Below are 14523 nucleotides of genomic sequence, written 5' to 3'. Positions count from 1 at the left end.
ACAATAAGTCCAGGATCATGAATTAAGAAAGCAAATGGGTTCAATTTTGATTTTGCATTGACTTTAACATCCGTAAACTCTGTGAGACAAACACGCGCGCAGGGTGAGAGCCGCCACAGTGATTTATCTGATTCAATTAGCCTGCAAATGTAAAACAAGTCAGTTCAATAAAGAGCTAAAACCTCTTTCTTTCATTCATTCGTCTCTCGCCCTTCCTCCCTCAACCTCCCTCTCTCTGCTGAATAATGAGTGTGTAAATGCTTAATTAGATTAAAAGGGTGTGTATAACGATATCAAGATGTTGTGTGTGTGTGTGTATGTTGAGATCGCTGTGTTATTGTGGGCAGGGCTGAGAATTTATGACGCACAAAAACCCTGAAACATCAAACCCATTAAAGAATCCTGATTTATTCTCCGGGAGCACTGGGGAAATATATCACCCATAAAGAGGTCTGTGTGTGTGTGTGTGAGACAGGAACTCCTGGGAAGCATGTGTTTAATAGGAGAGGCTTAGCTGAGGTCTTTTTGGAAGTGTGTGACCTGAAAAACAAATTAGAATACAGAAGGAAACCGTAAGACATGAAAATATCACAATTGCATGCAAGGAAGACCGATCCAAATTTCCTAAAATTATTTAAAACCTGCTTCTAAAAAAAGACATAAATTTCACATCAGAAAACTTTCATATTTTCATCGAAATTTCATATTTATATATTCTTCTTTGTTTTGCATAACTGATATTTTATTTTACTAATATTACATTATTGTATTTTTCAAACCGTAAGACAGAACTAGATCCACTGAGATTATTTATATAATACAGCCTTCATTTAAAAAATTAAGAGGAGATTTCTAAATTACTAATGTTACTTCTTTAATGTTTTATTTTTGTACTTTCTTAGTTCACTCTACACTGTTATTTCATGTTAATTATATGATTTTATTTTGTGCTATTGTACTTTACTAACTTCAATACTTATTGTTGTACACATCAATAGTAAATAAAGTTTTCAAGTCTGCAGTTAAATTCATTAAATTCTCCCAAACAGTGTTATTTAGTATTAATAAGATACTATTATAGTTTTTATTAATATTTTGAATAATGTATTATAATGTATTTTTTAATAATTTTTATATTCCATGTCCATTGCAATTTTAGTTCAAGTTGTGTTTTTGTAATTTTTAGTAGTTTGTGTGTGTGTGTATAATATATATATATGTGTGTGTGTATGCGTGTGTGTGAATCTGAGAGCCAGATCTCCTGTTATCCATCATGCAGCGAGCAGACTCACATGCCATTAATGAAACATCTAATTAGCATATGTAAATTAAAAAAATATGATGCATGTTTTATTTGACTGTCTTTGGTTTTAGGAGATCAATCGGCCATTCAGAGGGAATATAATATCAGAGCTCCTGCTGCTCCTGTGGTGAATCTGTGTGTAACAGAGCTAGTCTCAATAAAACAGACAGGAGAGCAGGAGAGAGTCATCTTTTCTCATTTCTGAGTCAAAAAGACCATTAAAAACCTCAAAAACGCCTCAATCACTGAAACTAATCTTAATCTTAGTCAGTCTCACTGACCTTTGACCTGAGTTAGGCTCTACTGTGAGCAGAGGATTTTCTCAAAGACCTGCGTGAAGATAAAGATCTCATGCTGGACACCAAAGGATCATGAAGCGTCCCGTTGAAGGTGCCTTTCAGAACCGTGTCCATGATGACCGGACTCATCTACAACACACACAGCGTGACACATAATGTAGAGGAAATGTATTGAATTCATGTAATACATCTTGTTTAATACATATATTTGATTTTATTTTTATCACAGTAAACTGTAAATATATCATTTTAAATTATTTTTAAAATGCATTTGTTTAAATTATTAAATACATAGATAAATAATTAAAACTTTTAAAAAAATGTATACATGCACATATATATATATAAAACTGTAAAACTCCACGTTTTGTCAGTAAGGCATGAGCACAAGATCCCAGGCCTAGAACAGCAGTCCCAAATCAGACAACTTTTTAAAGAAAACAATACAACCTTCACATTTCAGCTTTTAATCACTGAATGTTTAGCCTAATAGACTTCCAGTGTAATATTTCTGCTTTGTTTCATCAAATCAACAGCAGGCCACATATGCCAAGAAGATGAAGTTAACGTAGGTTCCTTTAATAACTGTCAGAGCTTGGGTCACCTGGGGTTTCAGAGTCGTAGTGGAGGAAGGCGTCTCTGGGGGCGGCAGACAGGAAGCAGCTTTGTCGTTTGTGTGCTTTCTCGTTCCGCGGCTTGATGTAGTGATGGAGGCCTTGTATCCTCTCAAACGATTCGCTCACGTTATATGAGCCTGGCGGAGGTGTATCCTGCCAAGAGAAATCTAATATCTAACCACAGCATCATAAACATCAACTGCACACAATGCATTTACAGCAAGTTCATATGAGCCAGGAGGCTGTGTGTGTGTGTGTGTGTGCTGTAAGTGCATTACTGCGAACACAATTTTTGCTTGTTCCTACAAAACTAATGACGAGTCAAATTGCTACAGATGCTGTACATAGAAATTAAGCTGTACAGAACTAGAAATATTCGATTATTTAGACGTGTATGTAACTATAGCACATTTATATAATTGCATTCGGATCATATTGCACGGTTGTAATCATGTCAGCAAACGAAAATCAACAAACCTCAAAATTCTAAATATAGATGTCAGTCAAGAGTGACAAGTCTAATGAATAAATATGCAAAGAGAGTTTTGTGAATTAAGCCACAGTCAAATAACACACACACACACACACACACACACACACACACACACACAGTATCATGTCTTGTTTATAGAGCTGTGTAAATAGACATCTGTAAGCTGGGCAGAGAGAGAGAGAGAGAAACATCTAGATGAGTGAATCTAACCAAACCTGTCAGGAACAAGACTATTTTTAAGACCATTAAATTGTTTTGTATTATGAAATCATTGTCATGACAATTAAACAAAATTCCACATTCCACTTGTGTGATGCAAAAACACAATGTAAATTGTGTTACACGTATTTGACGTAATTCTACAATATTTATATTTTATGGTGAATTAAAATGTAATGTATTATTTAAAATAATAATTTTAATAATAATAATTATTATTATATGGATAGCACCTTTCATACAGAGAATGCAGTTCAAAGTGCTTCACGTCAGAACAAAAACAAAAGAAGAAAACAAAAACAGAATTAAAAGACATCAACAAAGTAAAAGTGTAAACTTAGGATAATAATAATAATAATTATTATTATATTTGTTTTTATTTGTCTATCACAATAACAATAATGTTTTAACTAAACAATAATTAAAATCACTGAGAATAATAAGTTACAAAAAAAAAAAAAAGTAAAACTTTCCAAAGGCATTATTGCAATTTAGTATAAATGTGCAAAATTGTCATGAAAATAATGTTTAATTCTAAAATTAAGCTTCATGCAACATAAAATGTCCCATTTATTTCTTTTGATTTTGTGGTGAAATGTGGTCTGGGTGAGATTTGGTGGGACTGACGCAGACGGCGCCGTGTATGTGGTGTTATTTGTGAGGGAGCAGACATGTGTCTAATAAAAGCGAGGAGCAGACGTGAGCCGAGGCTCTGGACTCATAATGAAATATTTGCAGCATCTGCATCAGAGCGTCTGAGTCAAACACTCTCTAGGTTACACAATCTCACATACGGACACTTCTGCGTTCTCATATCTTGCGCTGTATAATTACTGATGTTAGATACGGACAGGATTTAATCTGAACTCTCCATGAAGCCAAACTATCAGGGTATTCCCATTGAATTCAAGTTTACGCAAACACACACACACACACACAGTAAAAATGAACGTTTAGGACAGGCTGTGTTTGACTTCTTCCTAGAAAACTTGTATTGCTCAGAGTTTGCTCTTTTATAGCTCAGGACATGTAGTTTCAGTGAAGTTTTATTTAAAGTATCAACTTCTTCCTCAGATGTTTCTGCTAAAAACAGACATAAATGAGTCAATAATTGACGTGCAGTCAGAATATAGAGCTAAAAATAAATGTGGAGCAGTTTAGATCATTTGTTCTGAGAAGAATTTGATGAGAAATGTTAGAGTTCATGTTAACATCTCTTGTTTTTTTTTTGCAGATATTAGTATCTTGGCAACTCTCAATATCAAAAGTATCTCAAAAGTATCAATTTGCTCTCCATTTTTTGTCAAGGAGAAACTATTGAGCTATTAAAGAGATTTTCTTCCCTATGAGAGTCTAAATATGAATTCGGAGTGTTGTGTGTGTCTTACTTTGGCGAACAGTGAACCCACAAGTCTGTCAGTGGCAGATTTAAAAGCAGCTGTACTCCGTTTCTTATATAACGCTTCAGTTGTTTTCTCCACCTGCAGCAAACACGAAAGAAAGAAAATATACAAGCTTCTTTAGAATACTTGGTTCTGATTAGTCAATCACAGCATTCCGCAGTCAAATATTTATGCATAATGACCGATTCATATTAATGAGATTCAAATAACATTTGGGCCTGTTCTTCTCATAATTGGATCATATGTTTACATACTTTTTGTAATACTTGCACGACAGCCTGCACGACAGCAAAAAGCATAGTGGAAATTCTCCAAAACATCTCATCCACAGAAGAAAATGAATTAAATGCGTCTGGAACAACATAAAGGTGAATACATGATGACAGATCAGTATACTTTTGGGTCAAATATTTCTTTTTATTATGGGCTGGTGTAGTTTTAGCAGTCTGTGTGGTCTCTATCGACAGAAAATACTCCTCTCTGGTTCAGTTTATAATGGAAAATCATAATCTCTACAATCGTGACGCTAGAGATAAGATGCAGCAGGTTCTCGTCTCAGACTCAGGTTGAGTTCAGAATGAAATACTAGCTTTCTGCAAAATGTATATACACTATTTTTAAGAAACTTTACTAAATTTCAAAGAAATCTAAGTGTTTATGTTGCCTGTGTAGTCCAATGTTCAAACTTTTCACAGCCTCATCATATACAATCAGTGTTGGGTAAGTTACTCTAAAAAAGTAAAGGATAGTTCCCCCAAAAATGAAAATTTCATTCCAAACCTGTAAGACCTTCTTTTATCTTCGGAACACAAATTAAGATATTTTTGATGAAATCCGAGAGCTTTCTGATCCTCCATAGATAGCAAGCAACTGACACGTTCAAGGCCCAGAAAGGTGGCAAGGACATCGATAAAATAGTCCATGTGGCATCAGTGGTTCAACCGTAATGTTATGAAGCTATGAGAATACTTTTTGTGCACAAAGAAAACAAAAATAACAACTTCAATCAACAATTTCTACTCTTCTATGTCAGTCTTTGGCACACGTTAGCTGGTCGGCATTCTGACTTAAAACGTCCATCTCTCTTAGTTCATCGTCTGTATATTCTGGTTCAAATAAGTAAGGCTGGGCAAAAAAGATGACACAGAAGAGAGGAAATTGTTGAATGAAGTCATTATTTATGTTTTCTTTGTGCACAAAAAGTATTCTCGTAGCTTCATAACATTACGGTTGAACCACTGATGCCACATGGACTATTTTAACGATGTCCTTGCCACCTTTCTGGGCCTTGAACGTGTCAGTTGCTTGCTATCTATGGAGGATCAGAAAGCTCTCGGATTTCATCAAAAATATCTTCATTTGTGTTCCGAAGATGAACGAAGGACTTACGGGTTTGGAACGACATGAGGGTGAGTAATTAATGACAGAATTTTCATTTTTTGGTATTAACTATCCCTTTAATTATCACACAGCTACTAATTACATCTTCAACATTGTGATACGATTACTGTACTAATTAATCTAAAAAGTATTATATTACTTATTACTACTAATACATAGGCATAAAATTGCTATTTTAAATCTTTCAAATTAATTTTCAAATTAATTCTGCTTTTAATTCTTTCAAATAAATAATACAAATTTGCATAAATTATTCTTGAACTGACCAGAGTGTTTAAAAGGAGGTCACATTAAAACAGGGGTGGCCAATCCTGGTCCTGGAGATCTACTGTACCTGTTCCAACCCTGATCAAATACACCTGTCTGTAATTATCAAGTGCTCCTTCAGATCCTAATTAGTTGGTTCAGGAGTGTTTGATTGGGGTTGAAGCAAAACTCTGCAGGGCTGTGGCTGTCCAGGACTGACGTTCACCACCCCTGGTCTATAAAGTACATAATGCAATTACATCAGAAGTAACTGTAATTAATTAAAGTAAGCCCTTACTTTACTTTTTCAAGGGAAATGGAATTATATGAAGAGTTCATTTGCAAAAACAGTTAACTCCGTTCTTAACAATTCTCAGAAATCATGTTTTTTCCTTGTGCATTCCAATTAATCTCAATCAAACTGCAGTTGGGTTATTTTGACTGGGTTAAAAAATAACAAAAAAACCCCCCAGCTAACAAACACATAATAAAAAACATGATTTTTGACATTTTTTTTTATCTCTTATCTGTTTTTGCAAATAAACTCTTCATATATTGCAGTAATTAATTACTTAGTAATACATTACACCCGACACTGTATACAACACACATCAAGAAGGACGTTTGTGGTTGCTATCACTTCCGGTACATTTGTCACACTTGCAATGGAAGGTCTAATCAAGTGCATTGCATTGTGGGATACAGTATCCCCCATAGTGTGCTCTGTTTGCATATTGGACATTTTGGCAAATGCAGTAGGGCATTTGCATGTGCACTTGATGGATACTACTGTTCAAAAGTTTGGGGTCAGCGAGAGATTTTTTTTTTTTTTGAAAGAAACGACTTTTATTCAAGGATTCATTAAATTGATCAAAAGTGTGAGTAAAAAAGTCGGTGAGAATCTACAGGGCCAGCAGGATTCATTCACTGCTCTTATCTATGCAGGCAGAGACCGTGAACGAGGAACAAAAGCAGAGGAGAGTCCATAAAGACCTCCACTGGGGTCAGTTTGCTTCAGGAATCAGGCCAGCTGGACACTCACACTTCAAATGATGGACGTTTCCGAGGAAAACAGCCCATAAAGTCCCAATGTCCCAAGTTTACTGTGAAAACCTTCAAAGGCAGCGAGGGATTCGCCAGCCACAACACACACCATTATCACACTGAATCTGTTATTCTTACTCTCCTGTAAATCTACCACAGAGTTTGCCAAAAGACCGCAGTTACTATAGTTACTGTTACTACAGAAGAACCATAACTAGATCTGAAGAAAATGTGGTGCTTGCGCTTGCTAGATTTCATCCATTGATGCTACAATGAAGTGGTTGCTAGGGTTTTCTGGGTGGTTGTTACACAGTTGTTGTTGCTTTCGCTCCTCCTCCTAAGAATCGGCACTTACGCTGGTTGCCAAATTGAGAATGCACAACAGGAACAACTGCAATTGACAATGAAAGCCGAAGAGCCTTACACTGTAAGTTAATGAATTGATTTAACCGCATTTTAATATTCCTTTGGTCACAGAGCTTTCTAGATGGATGCCAGAGTGTTTTAGGTTGGGTAGAACCCAGTTCGGACTCAGTTCCTTTGCTGGCTTCCATGGCTGTAATACGGCTGTGTTTTCTACCAACTGGCAACCCAGGGTGTCAAAATCCTACTGAGTAAACCAGCAGTGGGTGGAGTCAGTCACCAAAACAAAAACAGACATTCTGACACAGAACACACATTTCAAAGTAGAATAACTGATTAAAGCATTGTTTTTCAGAGAAAAACTGAGCGTATTTCTTAAATATTTGAAATCATACTATTTTTATGCTTTAGTACAGTCAAAAAAATTATATACAGCACAATTAATTCTGACCGCTTGGAAAAGTAAAAGCACACCACTCCTTGACAAGCAATTCAAGGCTGCATTCACGTCTGCATCATGAATGATTCTGCCACATCTGCCATTAAGTGCAGCAACTGCGGTATTTTGGCTAAACCTATGGTAAGTTTTGAAAGGATAGGCTCTAGATTGTAGACTGACATTTAGTGAATGCTGAGAAATTTTCAGTTCAAGGGGATTTATGGGAGATTTATTCGATTCATTGGATGAAACTCTCCGAAAAGTCTGAATAAGGTCCCTAGGGCGCTGGCAGATTAGCGCACAATAGACAATAGACAATGAGTGCACACTTTCTGGGTTGAAGAAGTGCTCACCTTGTACTGAGTCGGCCCCGGGCGGCTCATTTCCTCTTTGCTGGGGAGGAAAATCCGGCGTGGAGCAATAGAGCCGAAGGCGCCCTTCCTCGTGCTCTCCAGACAGGCTTTGTTCAAACTCTCATAAGCCAGGCCATACTCAAACACATTATAGGCACCGGGACCTCGCAAAGACATGCACAAGTACGACGATTAGTTACTACTGGAGCTGCACTAACTAGATTTTAATGGTTGTTCAAAAGTTTGACATTGGTAAAGAAATTACGTTAAGGAAGTCTTTTCTGCTCACAAAGGCTGCATTTATTTGATATAAATACAGTAAAAACTGTAACATTGTGAAATATTTTTACTATTTAAAATAACTAGTTTCTATTGTAATATTTGTTCAAATATAATTTATTTCTATGATCTGCAGCTGAATTTTCAGCATCATTATGAAGTCTTCAGTGTCACATGATCTTCAGAAATCATTCTAATATGCTGATTTACTGCTCAAGAGACATTTCTGATTATTATCAGTGTTGAAAACAGTTGTGCTGCTTAATATATTTTTGGAAACTGCTATAAAATGTATTTTCTAGGATTCTTTGACGAATTGAAATTTGTACCAGTATTTATTTGAAATATAAACATTTTGTTACTTTATAAACTGTCACTTTTGATCAATTGAATGCGTTTATGCTGACTATAAAACTCTTTTATGGTAAAAATAGACTATTTAATTGCAGGTTACCACTTTTTACAGTGTAGTCCATTGAGTTCATTGCACTTTGACTACTTTGAATGTAATTCCTGATAAAGAAAATTAAATTCAAACTGAAAACACATCAAATTAAGTAGAAAGTAGTTCAATGGAAGGCAAAAAAAATAATAAAAAATTTGGAGACTTTGTCACAAAATAGTACACCAAGCACTTTTGGCATACTATTTTCAATGTACTATTATTTGTGATGTACTAATTGTAATTTTGCATACTAGATAGTATGCAATTTAGAATGCATCTTTGAAAGTAGCTTGAAATCTGATTGGTTGCTGTTGTAAAGTGTTTTTATAGCAGTATGAAATCTAATTCTAGCCTCATGTTTGTCCCTCTGGCAAGCACAGCCCAAATCTGACCTCTCAATGCGTTTCACAGGCATTTTGCATTCAGAATACTGAACAAATTCTCATTCACACAGAAAAACACACATGTACAAACCCGGCGTAGCTTTCGATCTGTTTTCTGGCAGGAAGCGTACAGCTGTCAGGCCGAAAGGATTCTTCTTCACCCCTCTGCCTTTCTTCAGGATCTCCAGAGCACAGCGCGGGTCATTGTACGCACCTACAGGGGGCGTCTCATCCTTCACCAGACTGAACCGCTACAGAAAACAACACAATACTGAGATCAGATGAAAGTGACATAAAGAGGCATTCACAACACATTTTACTAAAAGACTAAGAAGACTATTTAAACAACGTGCACTGATGAGATCAGAAATGTGTATTCAACAAGTAAATAAGGTTTCATTTGATTTCATGTGACTTCAGGAGAGTTTATTCTAGAGCAGCTGTTATTAGCAGGTACGAATGTCCAAAAATAAGTTGAGCTTGAGACAGGAAGGGTGGACTCAACACAGGAGTGTGTGGGTTACTGGGCGTCTCAAACTGACTCTTTATGTAGTATCGCCCTGGTCCTGGAACACCCTAAAAATACACACACTTATGAAAAATGCACACATAATGAAAACCAGTTATTCATACCCACAGAAAATCATCCATGCAGAAATGCATCTAAACTTGAGCTCAAATCTTGTTGCAATAGTGCCCTCTACAGACAAGACAAAACGGCTACATGCAAGCTTGCAAAATAATACTGAAAAATGGAACTCTTTGAAATGGAACAGATTGTTGAAACTTTGCATATGTGTTTTTGAGTATCATATTTTAAATAGCAGGCTTTTATGGCTCATATAGTATGATATAGTGAGAATATGGAGGAAAAACACTATTCAGAGTGCAGATTTGGTGCAGATGCTGATATTTATATGGCCAGAAAGTAAGATGAAACTCTGATAATAAGTTTGTAATGTAAATCAATGAGATCTTTATAACAGTATAGCAGATAAAACACATAGAAATATCAGAAGATACAATTTTTTTTTCTCAAATATGATACAGTAGGCTTTATGAATTTAAATTCTCATATCAGTGTGTTTCAAAATCAAATGTCATTATTTGGGCATTTCAACTTGGTACCTTTAGTGACAGAAATGACACACTTTGGCTGTAACTTGCTGAATGTACAGAACTATTTCCTCTGATAGCTACAAATTTGTAGCAGAGACAAAATACAAAGGATATGAGATCTAAACCTTCTTTTCCTCCTGAAGAGCCACCAGCTCGTGGTATCCAGGGATGACCAGCTCTGAACGGCCTCTCTGATCTCGCCTGAGATTCACATTTTCATAGTGGACAGCGTGATCCCTGATACACACACACACACACAGGGATGCACAAAATCAAGCATTTAATCAAACACACCATACAGCGCTGCAGGGATGATGTATTTATGGTACTTCTGGTTCCATCGTCATAAAGTTTTTTGAATGGGTTTTTGATTAAATTCCTGAAATAAAGTCTGTGGTTAAACACAAGCTCAATATATTTTCATTTTTTTCAGTGCAACATAAAATAGATCAGTAATACCCCTTTGTGATTTTTTAAGAAGCTTAATGGCTAAACGTTGAAGTCATGTGACTGTGGTGTAGCTCATTAATGGCAAACATTCAGCTTTTCACTTCTGCCGATCTTTCAACAATTTGATGTCATTAAAATGGCAAATCCAGTGACTAGGTCTTCCTCAAAAGCTTATCATATTAACTCATTATCTTGTGACTTACTCCCGTAATTTGAGGATATTTTAGTCAGTCGGATTAGATTTTAAAAGACACAGGAAGTGCTTTTGAGTTTTGTGTATAGTGTTCGTCAGACAGTCAGAGAACAGACTGTGCGCTTGGTCCGTATCTGTGCCGACTGTAAAATTTATTCTGAAGCACCTGCAAATGGCAAACCAAGTCCAGATGCTTCAGAATACATTTTGCAAGACAATGCAAATGCTGGTGTGTTACAGCTAAGAAAATCTTTTCAATATATATATATATTTTTTTTCAATATATATCAATCCTTTCACCTTGAATGTTTGTTCCTGAGCCCAACTCACTTATCAGCTCTTTCATCAGATAATAATACAGACTTGTGATAAAAAGGGAAACTATTATAGTGCCTACTCTAACATTCAAAGTCTACTAAGACCATTTACTGTATTGAAACTAAACTGCAATAAAACTCTCATCATTCAGAAAATATCATGATTAGATGATCAAAACACTCAGTACATTAAAAGGAAAACTTCAGCATGTCTGATACATTAATATTTGAAATATATAAAATGTTGTTATTTGTATAAGGTAGACACAAAACATTTATATTAACACATTATCAGTATTAATATTAAATTGCTCATAATTATTTTACCAACATAACATCATTTTTTATTCTTTATACAAACACACACTTTTTTCTTTTTACTTTGCCAGATTGTATAAGTTAAAAAAAGGCTTTTCTAGTATATTTCACAACCTGATTTTTGTTAAGTTTTAGAAATTTTGTAATTTTCATGAATTTGGGGGTTTTGTCAGATTCCTTAAGTAAAAAAAAACAGCTGACAATTTTTATAAAATATTTCATAACCTGATATCTATGTAAGATTTTTAGAAATTATATATGAATTCTATATAACTTAGTCAAAACTGATTTATACTAACACAATGGACTTAGTTATATTTTACCATTTATTTATTTAATTTACAATTTATTTATATTTACTATACAATACTGAGTATTAGCCATAATAAATGGGTATTCCTCATAATAAATCGTAAATTGCTTTGGCCAAATTTTCAATGTCATAATGAAACCTTGATGAAAATGGCTAGTTAACCTTGAACCTCATTGAGCTGCATGTTTTATGTACACTATGGTTCACTATAGGTCTTCAGTGAAAATAAATAAAGTGCTACAAAAGTGTAAAAAAAAAGTGTAAAAATAAGAGTAAAAAAGTGTTTAATTTACAAAAAACAACTTTAAAATGGGCGGAATATGTGTAATCAACGTGCAAAACCTGAGATGAGAGAGAGAAAGAGAGATGCTCCATGACGGATGGCCCTGCGCTCTGATAAAGAGCTGTTCCCCCTCTAGAGGAAGCTGGCAGCTCAATGGCAAATGAAAGATGATTTGATTAAAGCTGAGTCCAGCATCTGCTGCATTATTGTAAGTGAATATTGAAATATAACGTAAAGAATAATTACCCAGGGTTTTCGGTCCTGACAGTAAAATGGATGAGTGCTGCGCTTTGTAACTTTTTAAAATAATGCAGCGATCATTAGTAATGGAAATAGGCCCGGCACTAATGATGCAGAGCGGAGGGGCATTAGACGCTCTTCTGTTAATGGACACATCTGACCTCACACACACACACACTCAAAGCACTCCATTAGACATGTATCTTTTTCACTGCGTGCACATCCATTTACACACACGGCTTGTAATCTGTCTGACCGGTACGGGACTGTAGAAGGCCGGGCCGAGGGTCTGGTCTCTGGTGGGGGGGGGGTTGTGTCGGTACAGGACACCTTGAGCATCCTCTTCATATCCGAAAGCCTGTCCAGGAGACGGGATGGACGGGGCATCAGGATTCAGCAGCAACCTAGTCGCTTTAGAGACGGCCTGCAGACATTGTAATGACATATAATCAAATACATGATTGATCAGACCATTAACAGCTGGAGGAAAAGTATGCAAACCTGTTGGGCTTACCAGGATAGTTGCATTAATTGCGAATAAAATCTAATCTAAACTTAAAAATAAACTAAATTGTGTGTTTTGTTGAATGTTTCTCTAAATATTTAGGGTTAATTGTGATTAATTGGTGTGAAAATATCAAACCGGTTTTAGCACCTTTATGTAATATATATATATATATATACACATACACTCACCAGCCACTTTATTAGGTGCACCTGTTCAATTGCTTGCTAATCAGCCAATCACATGGCAGCAACTCAATGCATTTAGGCATCTAGATGTGGTGAAGACGACTTGCTGAAGTTCAAACCGAGCATCAGAATGGGGAAGAAAGGGGATTTAAGTGACTTTGAACGTGGAATGCAATGATCCTATAAAACATGGTTTATTATCTATTATTTATTTATAACAGGGTTTATGCAAAATATAATTTGTAATATTTTTTATAACAAACATAATTTGTTACAAAATATAATTTATTGTAATTTGTTACAAAATATAATGTTATATATAATTAAACATGTACTTGTTATATTATTATATTTGTTTTTGTTGTATTTTATATATTATAATTTGCTATATTTTTAAAACCAATATAATTTGTTATAAAATATAATTTGTTATATTGTTACATTTTTAACAACACTTGGATAAATGGTTATATCTTTATAACACATTAAATATTATTATTTGTTATATTTTTATATCACATATAATTTGCTATAAATTCGCTATAAAATATATATTATGCTATAAAATAATTTATTATGATTTGTAACAAAATATAATTTGTTATATTGTTACATTTTTTAACAACACTTGGATAAATCGTGATCAGAATTATTGTCGTGATCAGAATTATTGGCACCCTTGGTAAATATGATTAAAGGCTCTGAAAATTAATCTGCATTATTAATCCTTTTGATATTTTATTTAAAATAAATTCAAAAATCTAACCTTTCATTGAACTAAAACAACTGAAAATGGGGGAAAATATCATTATGAAATAAATGTTTTTCTCAAATAAACAAACAAAACAAAATCGACCTCTTATTTATATGCTTCAGCAAGTAATGTAAATATAACTTATATTAGTGTTAGATTACATACAAACAAATGAGGAAAAACACAAGCAATGTAGGAAAAAGCCTAAAGCAGAAATTATACTACTTATCATTTAAAAAGTGCCATTCATTTATAGTTCCTCTAAAGAGTATTTACGGCCAAAATAAATTGAAATGTAAAGTTTTGGCTGCTAAAGAAAACGTTGGATGATAACGAAACCAATATCATAAGCGATAATTAAATTTCCTAAAAGAAAAAATGCCTAAAACAGAAGTGAAATAATAACAGAACAAAGGAGAAACTAGAGTAAATTATATTTATTATATTATTATTTTAAAAAGTGTAATTCATTTATTATTAGTTGCTCTAAAGTGTTTTATGGCCCAAATAAACTAATGTTTTGGCTGCTATAAGGAAAACTACACTGTTCCTCCGC

At 34.6% G+C, this 14523-nt stretch overlaps 1 protein-coding gene across 1 annotated transcript; it reads right to left on the bottom strand.

The window, feature by feature from the left end:
- Positions 1-1596: 1596 nt before the first annotated feature.
- LOC306870495 (sperm-tail PG-rich repeat-containing protein 2-like) lies at positions 1597-12965 on the bottom strand (the record flags this gene model as incomplete). The annotated part of the gene is made up of 9 exons (XM_079417807.1): positions 1597-1731; positions 1962-2002; positions 2207-2372; positions 4320-4412; positions 8181-8344; positions 9379-9538; positions 9762-9863; positions 10532-10643; positions 12733-12965. 9 exons carry the CDS (start codon positions 12963-12965, stop codon positions 1597-1599), a joined length of 1206 nt encoding a protein of 401 aa, XP_079273933.1.
- Positions 12966-14523: the final 1558 nt, after the last annotated feature.

Source organism: Barbus barbus (genome assembly GCF_936440315.1).
Source record: "Barbus barbus genome assembly, chromosome: 5".
NCBI classification, from domain to species: Eukaryota; Metazoa; Chordata; class Actinopteri; order Cypriniformes; family Cyprinidae; genus Barbus; species Barbus barbus.
This window is presented reverse-complemented; position numbering and strand designations above follow the sequence as displayed.